Raw genomic sequence first — 16,433 nt, forward strand, 5'->3', positions numbered from 1 at the left:
AATCTCTGGTGGGTCTATTCTACAAGTAGGACAAAACATGTCCAGGAATTGTAATACATCATTAGACATAGGAGCAGAATTAGGCCATTCAGCCCATAGAGTCTGCTCTGCAATTCCATATCAACCCAATTCTCCTGCTGTCTCCCCATAATTTTTAACACCCTGACTAATGAAGAACCTATCAACCTGCGCTTGAAATATACTCAAACACTTGGCCTCCACAGCTATCGTGATACTCAATTCCGCAGATTCACCACACTATGCCAAAACAAATGCCTTCTCATCTATGTTCTAAATGGACATTGCTCTCTATTCTGAGTCTGCACCAACTGGTCATACACTCACCCACTATGTAGCGGAAACATCCTCTCCACATCCACTCTATCTAGGCCTTTCAATATAAGACAGGTTTCAAAGAGATCCCCCCCCCCCCATTCTTTTAAACTACTGGTACAGGCCTAAAACTATCAAATTCTCTTCAAATGTTAACCCTTTCATTCCCAGAATCATTCTAGTGTATCTCCTCTGGACCTTCTCCAATGTCAGCACATCTTTTCTAATAATATGGGACCCTAAACTGCTCACAACACTCCAAGTGTGGTCTTACCAATAACTTACAAAACTTCAGCATCACATCCTCTCAAAATGAATGCTAACATTGCATTTGCCTTCCTTACCACTGACTCAAGGTGACAAGACAACCTTCAGGAGTCCTGCACAAGGATTCCCTTGATTTTTGAATTTTCTCCCTATTTAGAAAATAGTCAATGCTTTTAAATGCGTGACCATACATTTCCTTACACTATATTCCACCTGCCACTTCTTTGCCCATTCTCCAAACCTGACTAAGTCCTCCTGAAGATCCCTGCTCCCCAACACTACCTGCTCCTTCACCTATCTTCATATTGTCCACAAACTTGGCCACAGAGCTATCAATTCTGTCATCCAAATTGTTGACATATAATGTGAAAAGAAAAGGTCCCAGCCCAACCCTACGGAATACCACTAGTCATTGACAGCCAACCAGAAAAGGTTTCATTCACGCTGATTCTTGCCAATCAGTTAATCTTCTATCCATGCTAGTATCTTGCCTGCAATTCCATTGCCTCTTTGTTAAGGAGTCTCATGTGTGGCACTTTAGCAAAGCCTTCTGAAAATCCAAGTAAAGAACATTCACTGAACCTCCTTTGTCTATTCTGCCTGTTATTTCTTGTTACTTCTTCAAGATTTCCAACAGATTTGTCAAGCAAGATTTCCCCTTAAGGAAACCATGCTGACTTTGGCCTACTTTATCATACACATCCAAGTACCCTTCTCAGTAATCAAGGAATCGAACACCTTCCCAACCACTGAAGTCAAGCTAATTGGCCTGTAATTTTCTTTCTTCTGCCTCCCTCCCTTCTTAAAGAGTGGAGCGATATTTGCAGTTTTCCAGTCCTCAGAATCATTCCAGAATCTAGTGATTCTTGAATGATTATTACTAATGCCTTCACAATCTTTTCAGATACCTTTTTCAGAACTCTGGTTCAGGTGACTTATCTATCTTTGGACCTTTTAGCTTCTCAAGCCCCTTCTCCTTAGTAATTGCAACTACACCCACTTCTTCCACTGGACATTCTCAAGTTTCTGGCATACTTCTCATGTCTTCCACAGTGAAGTCTTACACAAAATACTTATTAAGTTCATCTGCCACTTCTTTGTCCCCCATTATTATAGCTTCAGCATAATTCTCCAGCAGTCTAATATCTACTTTCACCTCTCCTTTACTCTTTATATATCTGGAAAAACTTTTGATATCCTCTTTTATATTAGGTTACATTCTTAGTTCATCTTTTATTTCCTTTTGTATTTTTTAGTTGCCTTCTGTTGGTTTTTAAAACCTTCCAATCACTAACTTCCCAATAATTTATGCCTTCCCTTTTGCTTTTATGCTGCCTATAACTTCCCTTGACAGTCATGGTTGTCTCATCCTCCCGTTAGAATACTTGTTCATCCTAGGGATATATTTATCCTGTACCTTCTGAATTGCTCCCAGAAACTCCAGCCATTGTTGTTCTGCCATCATTCCTCATTGGGTACCCTTCAATCAATGCTGACCAGCTCCTCTCTCGTGCGGCTGTAATTCCATTTACTCCACTGTAATACTGATACATCTGACTTCAGCTTCTCCTTCTAAAACTGCAGAGTAAATTCTATCATATTATGATCACAATCTCCAGGAGTTCCTTTATCCTAAGCTCCAGCATCATATCTGGTTCATTACACCAACACCCACAAGCCACTCCAAAAAGCCATCTCATACAGATTTCCTATCTTGGGATCCAACACCAATCTGATTTTCCAAATCTACCTGCATATTGACATCCCCCATCAGTATTGTAACAGTGCCCTTATTACATGCCTCTACTATCTCCCATTGTAAGTTATATCCCATATCCTGGGCCTGTATATAACTCCCATTAGGGTTCTTTACCCTTGCAGTTTCTTAAATCTATCTCAAGGATTCTACATCTTCTGGGTGCTTTTTCACTTTATTCTAAGAATTTGAACTCATTTTTTACTAATAGCATTTATGTTTAATAATAACCACAGAATAAGTTTCAAATCCTAGGCCTCAATACCTCCTTGCATAACAGGATCCTCAATTTTCTCACCTGCAGACCCCAGTCAGTTCAGATTGGCAACATCATCTCCTCCATAACCTTCCATAGCACTGGTGTGTCACAAGGCTCTGTGCTTAACCCCTTCTCTACTCACTTTATACTTATGACTATGGGGCTAAGCACAGCTCCAACACCATATTTAAGTTTCTTGGCAACACCACTGTCACTGGCCAAATCAAAGGCAGTGACGAATTAGCATATATGAGGGAGATTGAAAATATGACTGAGTGGTGCCACAACAACCTCTCACTCAATGTCAGCAAAATCAAGGAGATGATTATTGACTTCAGGAGGAGGAAACTGGAAGTCTGTGAGCCAGTCCTCATTGGGAGATCAGAGGTGGAGAGAGTCAGCAGCTCCTCAGTGTTATCATTTCAGAGGGTCCTGCATTGCAAGTGCCAATACAAGGAATGCACTGCAGCACTTCTACTTCTTTAAAGTTTGCAAATATTTGAAATGTCATCTATAACCTTGACAAATTTCTGTAGATGTGTAGTGGAGAGTACATTGACTGGTTGTACCATGGCTTGGTATGGAAATACCAATACACTTGCATGGAAAAACCTACAAAAATTAGTGGATACAGCTCAGTCCATCATGGGTAAAGCCCTCCCCACAATTAACACATCTTCATGGAGCATTATCACAGGAAAGCATCATCCATCATCAAGGGCCTCCACCATCTAAGCCATGCTCTCTTCTTACTGCTGCCTTCAGGAAGGTGGTACAGGAGCCTCAGGACTCACAACACCAGGTATAGGAATAATAGTCACCCGTCAGATGTCAGACTCTTGAACCAGAGGAGATAACTTCACTCCTCTCACTCCATTACTGAATTATTCCCATAACCTGTGGACTCACTTTCAGGGACTTTTTCATCTCATATTCTTGATATTTATTGCTTATTTATTCATTCATTACTGTTATACAAGTTAACCACTGATTTTCTGGAAACTGATGGTTTGGCACCTCTTTTAATTTGGGTGAAATTATGAGATGTAGTTTACTTGCCGGTCACCAGATGGCACTGTGCGTAGCACATGCAACACCATCTGTGGCGAGACTCATTTTGACAAAGCACACTATTTTTATTGTTCACATTGTGCTTGGCAGTAGTCCCAATATTTTGTGCTTATTTTATGTAAATTTAACCCTAGGTTTGGTTTTTAAGGTAAGTGTATGTAACAGTGGTGGTGTCAAACGTAAACATCAGTACATATCAATCCAAGAGAAGGTTGAAATGTTTAAAACTGGAATAAGGTGTTTAGGTGTGTAAACTGGCATTGGTTCATCAACTGTGTATGATATAAAACACCAAAGAAATCAGTGATTCACTAAAGCAAATGAGCATTAAAAAACTATAAAAGTTGATAAGAGCACTGAGCATGATCGAATGATGACTGAATGGTTTTACCAGAGTTGGAGTGATGAAATTGATTTGTTGAGCAGTATGATAACAAATCAAGTTGTTCCATAAAGAACTTAAATTAGAACATGCATGTGACTATAGTGAAGGATGGTGACAAAGGTTTAAGAATCACCATGGAATTTCCATGCATAACGTGTGTGGAGAAAAATGGTCTGCAAACTATGAAAGAGCTACCGAGTAAGTGGTCAAATTTGTGAAGCTCATTGCTGACGAAAACCTCTGTCCTAAGCAGGTGCATAATGCAGATGAAATTGCATGAGACTGGCGATGCACAGCTAGGAGAACATTAGCAACAGAAGATGAAAAAGATCCCACAGGATTCAAGCAATCTAAGGACAAGTGGTTCCACACTGTAGATACTCACAGATGTAAACCACTGGCGTTCGAAAAAGTAAATGCCTTAGGGCCTTAAAAGGTGTTCAAATTTACCCAGTAACACATTGCACGAATAAAAATAACTGGATTACCACCGATATTATGTTAGAGTAGTTTAAAATATATTTTGTGCCAGCAGCCTGAGTGCATTGCCCATCCGTAAGCCTACCCGAAGATTGCAAAGTTCTTCTTTTTTTGGATAACTGTTCAGCTCACTCCAGAGCTGAACTCTTGTGTAAGAATCATGTTTTACAGTGTATTTACCACTAAACTGTACATTGCTTATCCAACCCCAAGACCAAGGAATACTGTGCTCTCTAAAGGCGCACTTCTCATGAAACGTCTGTTAGATGAGGTGAATGCTGGCAATTCTGTACAGACATTAATTAAATAATTTAACATGAAGGATGTTCTTTGGTTCATTGCTTGGCGGTGGGAGAAGGTAGAAACTTCAACATTAAAGAATGGCTGGCATAAGCTGTGACCTGCCTTGATGTTTGATAATGTGCCTGAAGAAAAGCTTGCCGATAATTTTACAGGATTTCGTGTACCAAAGAAAAAGTAGTTGTTCATGATTGTTTGCGTATGCAAGAAGTGTTACAGGACCTGCTTTCAAGGATATATTAAGTAGTCTTAATGAAGAAAATCTACGTGAGTGGATGATTGTCAATGATGAAATACCTATTGTATATCACCTTACAGACTTGGAAATTATAGACAGTATTCTGAATGCTAATAAAAACACTGCAAGTGATGATGGCAGGGATGGTGATGAAACAGATGAACCTGAAAGATTTACTAATGACAAGTTAATTGAGCTGTTGGGTGATTTAATCAAAGGGTTAGAGAAACATACCTTTGTGGTGGAACAAGCGCCAATGAATTTTTATTTGGTGCAAGAAAAGTTACACAGGGAGAGTTCAAAACACATGAAACAACTCCACCTGGATAAAATGTTTAAAAAGATAACCGAGAAGCAACATTCTTTGTAAGCACAGTAATTAATACATTTACATTTAATTTTGTTTAATTAATAATTCTTTTTAAGCTTCTACAGTCTATTTTGCCATTATTATATTGTGACCTCTTTTAATTTGGCAAAAACATTAATCCAACAAGGCTCAGGAACCGAGGGTGCTGGAAAATCAGTGGTCGACCTGTATTTTTCTCTTTCTTTTTGCATTTGCACAGTCTGTTGTTTTATTTTGCACATTGCTTGTTGTCCATTGTTGGGTGTGGTCTTTCACTGAATCTATTGTGTTCCTGGTACCTACTATGATTGCACACAAGAAAATAAATCTCATGCTTATATATGGTGACAGATATATACATTAATAAATTTACTTTGAACTTTTGAACTTTGAGTTACCCCTACCCCTCTGCCTGTCTTCTCAATACAAGGTTTATCTTTGGATGTTAAGTTCCATGATCTTCTTTCAGCACTATTCAGTGATGCCCACAAAGCCACACCTTCGAATTTCTAACTGCACTACAAGATCATCTACCTTATTCTGTATACATTCAAATAAAACGCTTTTAGTCCTGTATTCATCATCCTTTTCCAGGCTGCCTCCATATTACACTTCATCAAGGGACTCTGCCAGTAGCACATAATACTGAGAGTAGAATTTTGTCAGACTGTTGCCTAACAAGTTCATGGAACAGTTCTATGTATTTGAAACTATTTCCCTAGATACCGTATTTGTGAGAGGTAGTTTGACAGAACTGAGAACTCCTTACTAGGTAGTTTGTCCAGCTTTATTCTTTCTCTGTTTGCACACAGCTATAACAGTACAATTACATAGCTTGCTGGGTTACTTTAAAACTCAATCACATGGAATGGGCCAACATAATGATCATAGATTGCTTGAACTGAAGGATTTTTTTAACAAAAATCTGTAGTTTTCATGGTCATCATTATTAGGCTGTTTACAATTTCTAAGTATCTTATCTGCAGCAGACAAATCAGCTTTTCATATTATTTGTATAACCACTAACTATATTGTATACTTAATATACACTCTACCTGAAACACTGAAGTCCTGTAGAGCTTTATGTGGATGAACCTTTCGTAATAGGCAGGCTCTGTGATAGAAAGCCACCCAGTTGTCAGGTTTCAAATGAATAGCAACAGACATGTCCAAAACTGCTTCTCTGAACAATCCTAGCTTAGCATATGCTTGTCCACGATAATTCCTAAAATAGAAAAATAATCTCAGAAATACATATTACATTCATAGGAGGAACCTATTCAGCCCATTTTGCTTGTGCATAGGTGATCAATTAATCTTATTCCTTGAATAAAATGTAATCATGGTCAGTTGACAATGAATAAAAAGCATCAATTGTGATAATCATGTGAATGGAGCACCCAAAGCATACTTGTCAAAAATCTATTTATATTGTTCATTTTCCTAATTAGTATCAGCATTCTCTTACATTTTCCAACCTTTTCTTGATGTCAGTAGGAAATATTAGTACTAGTCTACAGTTCATACATTCATAACGTTGTTAAATTATACTGTACTGCATTTTCTAAAATAAATAACATTTCCCCAAGATTAATACTTGTTTTGTGCTCTGGGATGGATGAAGAAAGTAGGTTATCATGTCTATAATGACCTTGACTGCAATGATCCTATACACTCAGTCAATTACCACACTGTTTTCAAGAAAATTAAAGGTTTTGATTACATTCATGCGCAACTGATTTTTTATCAATAGCAGTCCATTGCACAGATCTATAGGGAAAAATTGAAATTAGTTGGGTGGGCAGCATGGGTAGTATGGACTTGTTGGGTCAAACAGACTGTAACTGTGCTGTATTGTTCTATGACTTATGATTATTTCCCTACTGGCTGTCATTGTGCTTTTATACAGCAGCCATTGTCAAAACAGAGGGAAAATAAGAGGAAGTATGTGGACAAGTTTTGCCATGACATAAATAATTGTCAAAGATTTCAACTGCCTTAACACAGATTCAAAAATAAGTCCCATATGGCAGTATTTTGGTATAGCTGCATTATTTTTTCATACAATGGACATAAAAATGAGACAATTCCCATAAGAGCTAATAATACTGTGGGTGACAATGCAGAGGCCTTCATTGTCCATTGGAAACAAGGGTCTATCATACAGTTCATCAAAGAGTGTATAAACTAAATAGCCTTCAGTCTAATTTCTTAACAAACTTCATTTTACTCTTTGTATCTAACTAAAATCAATAAGGAAATTGATATAATTAGCTTTAAGAATAGCTTACTCACAAAACATTCCAGAAAAGTTCATAATTTTACTGGGTTATAGAAAAATGCATATTATTATTATCTTCTAGAGGTAAATAAAGTCCAGGTGAAGGGGCTTAACCCGAATTACAACTGTCCATTTCCCTCCATAGTCACTGCCTGATCCACTAAGTCTGCCAGCTTTTTGCTTGTTGCTGCGAATTTACAATGAATGCAATAAATGTTCACTTACTTACAATGCACTATGCTCCTTTCACATTCCTACCTGTCCACCCCAGTGCTCTCTCTTTGTTCACATTTTCCATTCCTTCCCTCTCTTATTTGATGCTTAGACTCATTACCAATTCCCTTCTGGTTCCATCTGCCCATCAACCACATACCTATCAACCTAGGTGATACATATGTGGATGATGGACAGATGATTCATCTTTCCTACTCCATCCCTTTCCCAACCAATTCCCAACTGCCTAATCCACCTCTCCCCCACCAGCTCCCATTCTACGTCCATTGCACCTCCTCACTTTCACATCTATGTACTAGCTATAATCTCTCTCACTCAGTCCTGAAACACCAATCATCCCTTTGCTTGAACCGCTGAGTCTGACACCAGTAGTCATCGACCTCCAGGCAGAATGTGCTCCATCCACTACCTTTTATGGGCAGCTCACTCCATATAACCACCACCCTCTATATGAAAACATTGTCTCTCAGATCCACTTAAAAATATTCCCGTCTCATGTTAAACCTGCAGCTTCCAGTTTCAGACTCTATCCTGGGAAAAAGGCTGTGACAATCTACCCTCTCTATACCCCCTCATTATTTTAAAAAACCTCTTCAGCCTCCTTCACTCCAGGAAAAAACAGTCTCAGGCTCCCCATTACTTAAGCCTTCCAGACCAGGCAATATTTCTGTGAATATTTTCTGCACTCTCACTAGCTTAATCATATATTTCTTACAGCATGGCAACCAGAATTGCACACAATACTCCATGTTGTTAGAGCTGATTTCATTCTAGCAGAGCACCATCACAATCCTGACTTCTGTCCTCTAGGTGGCGGAATGGTCATAGGGTGTCAAGAGGCTAGTCGCACTGCAAAATACCCTGCCTTTGGCTATTTCTTGTAGCTATTGTACTTATTTAACTGTTCCCGTTGAAATCCTGATCAATGATGATCCCAAAGATATTGATAGTGGTAATGCTAGTGAAAGTCAAGAAAAGGTGGTGACACTCTGTATTGCTGTGAAGTAAAACAGCAACAATTTCCAAAAATGAACTGAAATAAAAGTTGAAAATATTTTTCTACATCACAATTCTTGGTATGATGCCTGATTTAAAACATGTATTGATATTAGAACATAAACTTAATTATTATTACTTACACTGACTCTTAAATTTCCATATTGGCTTTCCAATCAACTACCATCATTTTGATAGAAGGCATAAGGAAATCAAGAAGAAACAGAATTAACACTATTTATGAGGATTAGCTAAATATTCCACTAGCTTACAGAAAAGATTGGAAATATACAGCAAACATACTTTTATCTTTAAAAATGTGCATTATAGAAAGGATGTTTTAAAATTATTTTAAAGTTACATAGCTTACCTTGCTTGAGAATTGTTAGGCTCTGCTTCAATTAATTCTGTAAAATCTTTAATGGCTGTAGGCCAGCTAGAATTCTTAAAATAATATTGGCCATGTCTCATCATAGCATCTGTTCTTTTGGGGTTTAAGGTAAAAGCCTAGAATTAAATAAAAGTATCAATTATGACATTAGTACCTGCATTAATCTCTTTCATCATTTTTTGATCAGCTACTTATTATTTTATTAAAATATAAAATTTGGCTAATGGTTTAACATCAAAATGGCCACATTAATTTTTAAGGAACCAAAAACAATTGCACAACAATTACTCCTTGCAGTATAATAATCTGTTCCTCAATGACAACAAGACAATGGAGATGGTTATCGACTTCAGGGGAACTGGCACCATTCACACTTCTTTTTACAACAGTGCACACTGTGAGCAGTTTCAATCTCCTGGGAGTGCACATCTTGCACAAACTCTCATGGTTCCAGAAAACATTTTACACAATCAAGAAAGCTTACCAACTCCGCTACTTTCTGAGGAGGCTGAAGAGCACATCTATACTCGAATCTTTCAACAGATGCATAGCAGAAAGCATCCTAACCTGTTGCAACACTGCATGGTATGGAAACTACACTGCGGCAGGCAGGAAAGCTCAAAAATCAGTCAAAACTGCCTAACACATCATCGGCACCAGCCTACCTGCCATCAAGACATATATAAAAGGTGCCAGAAAAGGGTCAGTAGCATTGTGAAGGATCCCACACACCCTGCTCCATAACAGTTTGTTCCACTCCCATGAGGGAGGAGGCTATAACAACCAGACTCAAAATCAGTTACTGTCCCCAAGCAGTAAGGCTGATAAACATGTCTGCCTACTAACTCACCCTTCCACGCGCCCAACCACCACTACTTTATTATTTTCTGTCAGTCACCTTATGTGCAGACACTCCTGTGCCGAGCATCACATTATTGACATACAGTGCCTATAAAAAGTATTCAACCCCTTGGAAGTTTTCATGTCTTATTTGTTTTACAACATTGAATCACAGTGTATTTAATTTGGCTTTTTTGACACTGATCAACAGAAAAGACTCTTTCATGTCAAAGTGAAAACAGATTTTACAAATTCATCTAAATTTATTTTAAGTATTAAACACAAAATAATTGATTACATAATTACTCTTCTACTTTATGTCAGTATTTGGTAGATGCACCTTTGACAGCAATTACAGCCTTGAGGCTGTGTGGATAAGTCTCTATCAGCTTTGCATGTTTAGACACTGCATTTTTCCCCATTCTTATTTACAAAACTGCTCAAGCTCTGTCACCAGGAAGAGGTGCGCCACTGGCATCTCCTGCCTGAGGGTGACCTCCTGACACTCACTGTCATCCTGTTCACCTGTACAACCGAGGGCTTCTGCAGTTCGGGCCTCACCAGTACCCCAGCAGGTAAGCCTGACTCCTCTTCGTGGTCTTCTGGAGCATCCACCACAAGGGCCTCGGCCTCAGGAATTCTGGGAAATTTAGGGTTTTCCATCACTCTCACTACTTCCCCAGGCTGTAACATGACTGGTTTTGACTGGGTGAGCCATACAGTCCCTTGCTTATGCTCATCATCCAGCCCAGTGTGGCCATGCTCTTCTTCAAAAGCAGCTCAGAACACAAGGTGAATAGACAATGCTTTCAGAAAGCTCTCTCCAACTTTCTCCTTGCAGGCTCCCACTAGCCTCCTCACAATAGGAGTATTCGTCCCCACGAGAATTGAAGATTCATCCCTCTCGACCGGGTCCGGACAAGCCAATATTTATGTATCAAAGACCTCAGCTACTCCCACATCAGCCTCCAAAACCTCCAGCTTCAATGACAAGTAGCCATCGTATGGATAGTCATTCGTACTAAGACCCCAGATCTCTAGCGCACTGAGTGGCGTCAAGGGTCAAATACCAGTTGTAAAACGAACGGTACAGCAGAGTAACCTGAGAACTGGTGTCAAGTATGGCTCTAGCACAAATACCCTCGATCCATAGCAATACACTGAAGCTTGGCCCCACTGAGCCTTCAGGAATAGGGTTTTTTGCTTTAGGTGTTCCTTGATATATTGCAGGCAACATATTCCCTCGCGATATGCCAGGCCATTCCTTCATTGGGTCATTCTGTTTAGGTGCCCGGGGGCTCACTCTCCAAAGGGTTTCCCACTGATCACACTCTGCCACGTGTCTCTCTTCACCACAGTTATAACAGACAATACCAGCTCCCCTTCTCACAGGACCCCAGCCCCTAGCAGCCCTCTGCGTAGCCTGTCCCTTTAGGGGATCCGCCTCCCTATCAGCTCTATCATATGGGGGACGGGCTGCACTCGCTGGTAACAACCGGGTACATCTCAGTCCTAAACTCTGCCACAAACTGCTCTATCACTACCCAGGGTGGGTTATCAGTGGTCACCTCAACCAAGGGGACCACCACTGAGGACTGTACCTCCAGTGCCTCCATTGCATTCTCCTCCTCTCTTACTTCTCTGATCAGCTCAACAAATAAAGGAGGGGGTGTGTGTTACGAGATATTCGGAGACCCCAACCAATCAGATCCAGCAAGTGGGTGCCTTTTGCTACTTGCTCCATCCTTGGCTGATTCATCTCAGCCGTTTGAATGACCCTCCTACACCACAAACAATTTAGCTGCCTCTCTAGCCAAAAAATGTAGGCAGAAAGCTTCTTCCCCCTTCTCCTGAAACATGTTCTGAAACCCCGTCATAAGCTACATTGAGCTTCCCATCATGCCAAACACCTTTTCTAGCACTTTCATGTAGGCCACAAAGGAGTTCTGGACCTTTACAGATGTCACAACATCAGCAGCCCGGTCCCTCAAACTCTCAACCAATCACTGTCTTTTTATGTCATCAGAGCACTGCCACTCATCTAACCACTGAGAGGTCTGCTCCGCCCAAGCCTCATACTCCTCTTCCCCCTCAGGGTTGGGCTTCACCCGAGAACATTCTCAGCTGTCAATAGCTAGGACCCTCTGCCTGGTCATCAAGCCACTTATTTGCCAGGGTGGTAAGGGCTGGTACCAACTCAGAAATCTCATTCTTCACTGGGGCATTCATTAGACATTCCAAATCAGATCACTCTTTCCCCTTGCTCCGCAGAAACCTGTCTCTGAAGTCTCCGCCCCCAGCGACGAGAGACTCGGCTTACAATCCAGCCCACTATCCTACACTCTCCTCCTCCCGGAATGTATGGACAACCCACGGCCCCCCACCCCCCTCTCCGAAAGCCCCAATAATACCAGGCAGTTACACCGCCATTACATTGGCACTAGTCTAAACTAAAGCAAAGTCTTTGCCCACCATTTTATCAAACCTCCGCCCCACAATCGTGACTGCTCCTATGGCTTTAACAATATTTAGAGTTCGAATTAACAATTCGTCAGGAATATTAATATCTACCCCACTCAATACACACACATATTCATTATCAGTAACTCCATGGATTCGAACCACCGCTCAAACCCTGCAGCATCCATAACCACATATTGTAATCACTTTACCGAACAATAGTTTAACACAGACTTAAATATACAACCCACTGGATCAATGCTCAGGACAATCACACAGCATCCAACAAAATCGATCCTGAAATGAAACACTCTGGTTTCCTTGGCTGCGTAAGTCTAGGGAAAACAACCTCCGACCTGCCAAACTAGTAAGACTGAAGTGCTCTCCCACCCTAAACCCCCAGCTTGTGTGGATGCTGTGTCATTTGCTACCCTGTTACAAACTGGTGCCGCGAAATAACAGACAACACTACATACGATTAAAATAATTATATTTATAAATCTTAACTTAACTAAAAGGTTAGTAAAGAATAACAAAAAGAAAAGGGCCCAGTCTAATTAAATATCAAATATGCACAAGTTGAAGCTCATCTTGAACTTCTCTGTCACTCACGAGCTGGGCCCCTGTCAGCATGAAGACTCACACTAGCTTCCAAATGCCGCACACAAACCATCTCAAACAGGTTTCCCACTGGGTCGTACACTACGACTGTTCTCCCCAGCATCTTCTCTCTTCATCTCCCGCCAAACACAAAAAAAAACAAGCCCAACCTTATTGTCCTTCATCAAGAAAACCACTTGCTAATTGGATGGCACACATTCCACATCATCCCTTATCTTCAACAGTAACCCAAACAAACTGCTCTTACAGAACTGCCAAAACAAAATACATACAGCATAACAGTAAAAACATGAACCAGGGCATTACACAGATACAGATGTATCTTCACTACAATCAATTGAAACACCTTGACTGCACACAGGTTTATAGATAACTCCAACACCTTAGCTGATTACGTGTCTCTAAAACCAATTGGACACAACAGTGATGATATAGTAATCAATCAATTACTTTGTTTTATATTTGTAATTAATTTAGATCACTTTATAGAGATCTGTTCTCACTTTGACACAAAAGAGTCTTTTTCTATTGATCAGTGTCAAAAAAGCCAAATTAAATCCACTTTGATTCAATGTTGTAAAACAATAAAATATGAAAACTTCCAAGAGGGGTGAATACGTGTGTGTGAGTGTGAGTGTGTAAAAAGCTGTTGCGTGTAGTTATGTTTATTGTGTTTTATTATTATGTTCTTTATCTTTTGTATATTTTTTGTGCTGCATCAGATCCAGAGTAACAATTATTTCATTCTCCTTTAGACTTGTGTACTGGAAATTACATTAAACAACCTTGAATGAATAAAAATGTGACGGGCTACTTTTATGATTCATAGATTTTACTGCAAGAGCTCTCTGCTTCTCTATCTCATTGATATTATTAAATCCTATGTAAGATTTAGTTGGACTTTTCTAACAAAAATATATTACTTAACATTTCTCTATTTCTAAGTGCATTTTCAATAACATATCCATTTTCAAGTTTATCAATATATATCTTTGTATTATCTATACAGTCCAGTGTAATATTATCTGTTAGTTCTGAATCAGACTTTTCAATCCTGAAATTAAAATTAAGTTAATAATGAATAAAAATTATGCTTGCATTAATCTTTGCAAATACTATGCTCCGCTTATCACTCAGTAACATGCCATAACTCACTGTTATCCCTTTCTTAGACAGCTTATTATTATATTTATATATTGTATATTATATTAAACATTAATATATAAACATGAAGTCAACCAGAATATAACTTAGAGTTTATTATTAATATATAATGAATTCTATATAATATTTTAATTGACTTTATATATTAGTGACAATTTTCAGACAACTGATAATGAATTTCTGTTGTTTTATGGCATTTGAAAAAAGGAAGAAACCACTGAAAATTTACATTCATGTAAAATTTTGCAATCCTATGTGACTGCTGTACTTGTTTGAGAAAATATATAAGAAAACTTACCAAGCGATAATCTTCCATAGCCAGAAGTAGATCATTACTGGCTTCATACATCTCAGCTCTTCGAAAATAAACATCATCATCAGGTCTGCACTTGAGTCCTTGAGAATAATTTATGATTGCCATTATAATGTCCCCTTTTTTTCTATATATATCTCCCTTTGACGTGTAAGCATCTAAGGACGCAAAAACAGATAGCAAATAATTATTTAAACAGGACGTAAACAAAAATTGTTTTGAAAAATACTCATTGCTACATCTGAAGGACAGGACAGGAAATGCAAACTAAAAGATTGCTTAAAACTATTAGTCTACTTTTACATATTATGTTCCATATATTAATTCTACAATGTATATTAATGGCATTTGAAACAAACCAAGAGGAAATGCATTTATTTAGTTATTCAGAATTTATAACATTAAATGTACATTTTCCAGTCATAAATATATTGTATTCAACAATCTAGAAAATTTGTGTCTTATCATACCTGCATGACTTTTATTGTGTTTAAGTACAAAATTTAGATCATCTAATGCATCAGATGTTTTCATTTGTAGAAGATAAATGAAATGTCTGTGCCAATAAGCATCAAGTAGCATTGGTTCTAACTGGATGGCCTAAATAGATAAAAGCAATTGCATTATTACTGAATTTTTGTTATGAATTTTGACAATTAATAGGGATAAGCATTAGTAGTAAACTGATACTGTGTTTGGAATTAATGAAGTATTCAAACCATTAGAATAAATTCATATAAACAGTGACTTTATATATTTCTGTTAATATAATATACTCTTACAATAAACACATTCAAGTATATTCATCATACTGCTAATGTTAGTCTAACCTTGTGTTTTAATAATAATGTACACAGTAAACAAAAAGTTCAAGTTTAAGAAAAACCAATAGACTTTGTTCAGAATCTCCAATATTACAAAATCACTTGATTGCTGCAATAAGTTATAAATTCATGGTTCTTTGACATAAATTGAAACTATGTCACCAAGTAATATGTCACCAACAATATTCCATGAAAGACTCTTTCAAGTTTCTATTGATGTACAGTAGAGAGCATTCTGACTGGTTGCATCACTGCCTGATATAGAGCCTCTAACATATAGGATCAGAAAAAGGCTGCAGAGTGTTGTAGATTTAGCCAGTTCCATCACGGGAACAACTCTTCCTGTCATCCAGGATAACTTAAAAGAGGCGGTGCCTGAAAATGTCTATTCTATATAATAGAACAGATGGCTATTATATTCTATATAAAACAATGTGATATTCTGCAACTGTACAGATTTGTATACTTATCAAACAGAAAATAAAAGTTATTCAATTTTATTATATGCTGAATTTAATTATAATCTGCACAAAAGAAAAGACAATTAGAAATTGTTTTGGCGTTATAAACATTGAAGAAATGGAGGAGAAACACCAGCTTTCCCTTCAGCTATTATAGCACAACTTTGATTAGAAACACATGCATATTGTTGCCCTGTTCAGATGCACCTTTATCTACACTTATTGACACGAGGCAAATATCAATATACAGTATTTCAAGAGAATAAAGACTATCTTCTGGAATGGATAAATACAAGGCCGATACAACAGAGCACAAATTTCAGAAGAAAGTCTGAAGAAAAGGAATTGAGATGAAAATGAAAAAAATACAGATGCTAGGAATCTTACATAAAGACAAAAAAATAATAGAA

General features: G+C 38.3%; 1 protein-coding gene across 1 annotated transcript in view; it reads right to left on the reverse strand.

Annotated features, from left to right (window-relative positions):
* The window catches only part of ttc6 (tetratricopeptide repeat domain 6), a 283,236-nt gene that overhangs the window by 138,318 nt on the left and 128,485 nt on the right, over positions 1-16,433 (reverse strand). Inside the window, exons 13-16 of the mRNA XM_059956588.1 lie at positions 15,209-15,338; positions 14,724-14,896; positions 9,320-9,456; positions 6,494-6,663 (exon numbers count right to left, since the gene is read on the reverse strand). Of these exons, the coding sequence (XP_059812571.1) occupies positions 6,494-6,663; positions 9,320-9,456; positions 14,724-14,896; positions 15,209-15,338 (610 nt within the window). The remainder of the gene's footprint in view (positions 1-6,493; positions 6,664-9,319; positions 9,457-14,723; positions 14,897-15,208; positions 15,339-16,433) is intronic.

The sequence above is a fragment of the Hypanus sabinus genome, chromosome 2 (assembly GCF_030144855.1).
Source record: "Hypanus sabinus isolate sHypSab1 chromosome 2, sHypSab1.hap1, whole genome shotgun sequence".
NCBI classification, from domain to species: Eukaryota; Metazoa; Chordata; class Chondrichthyes; order Myliobatiformes; family Dasyatidae; genus Hypanus; species Hypanus sabinus.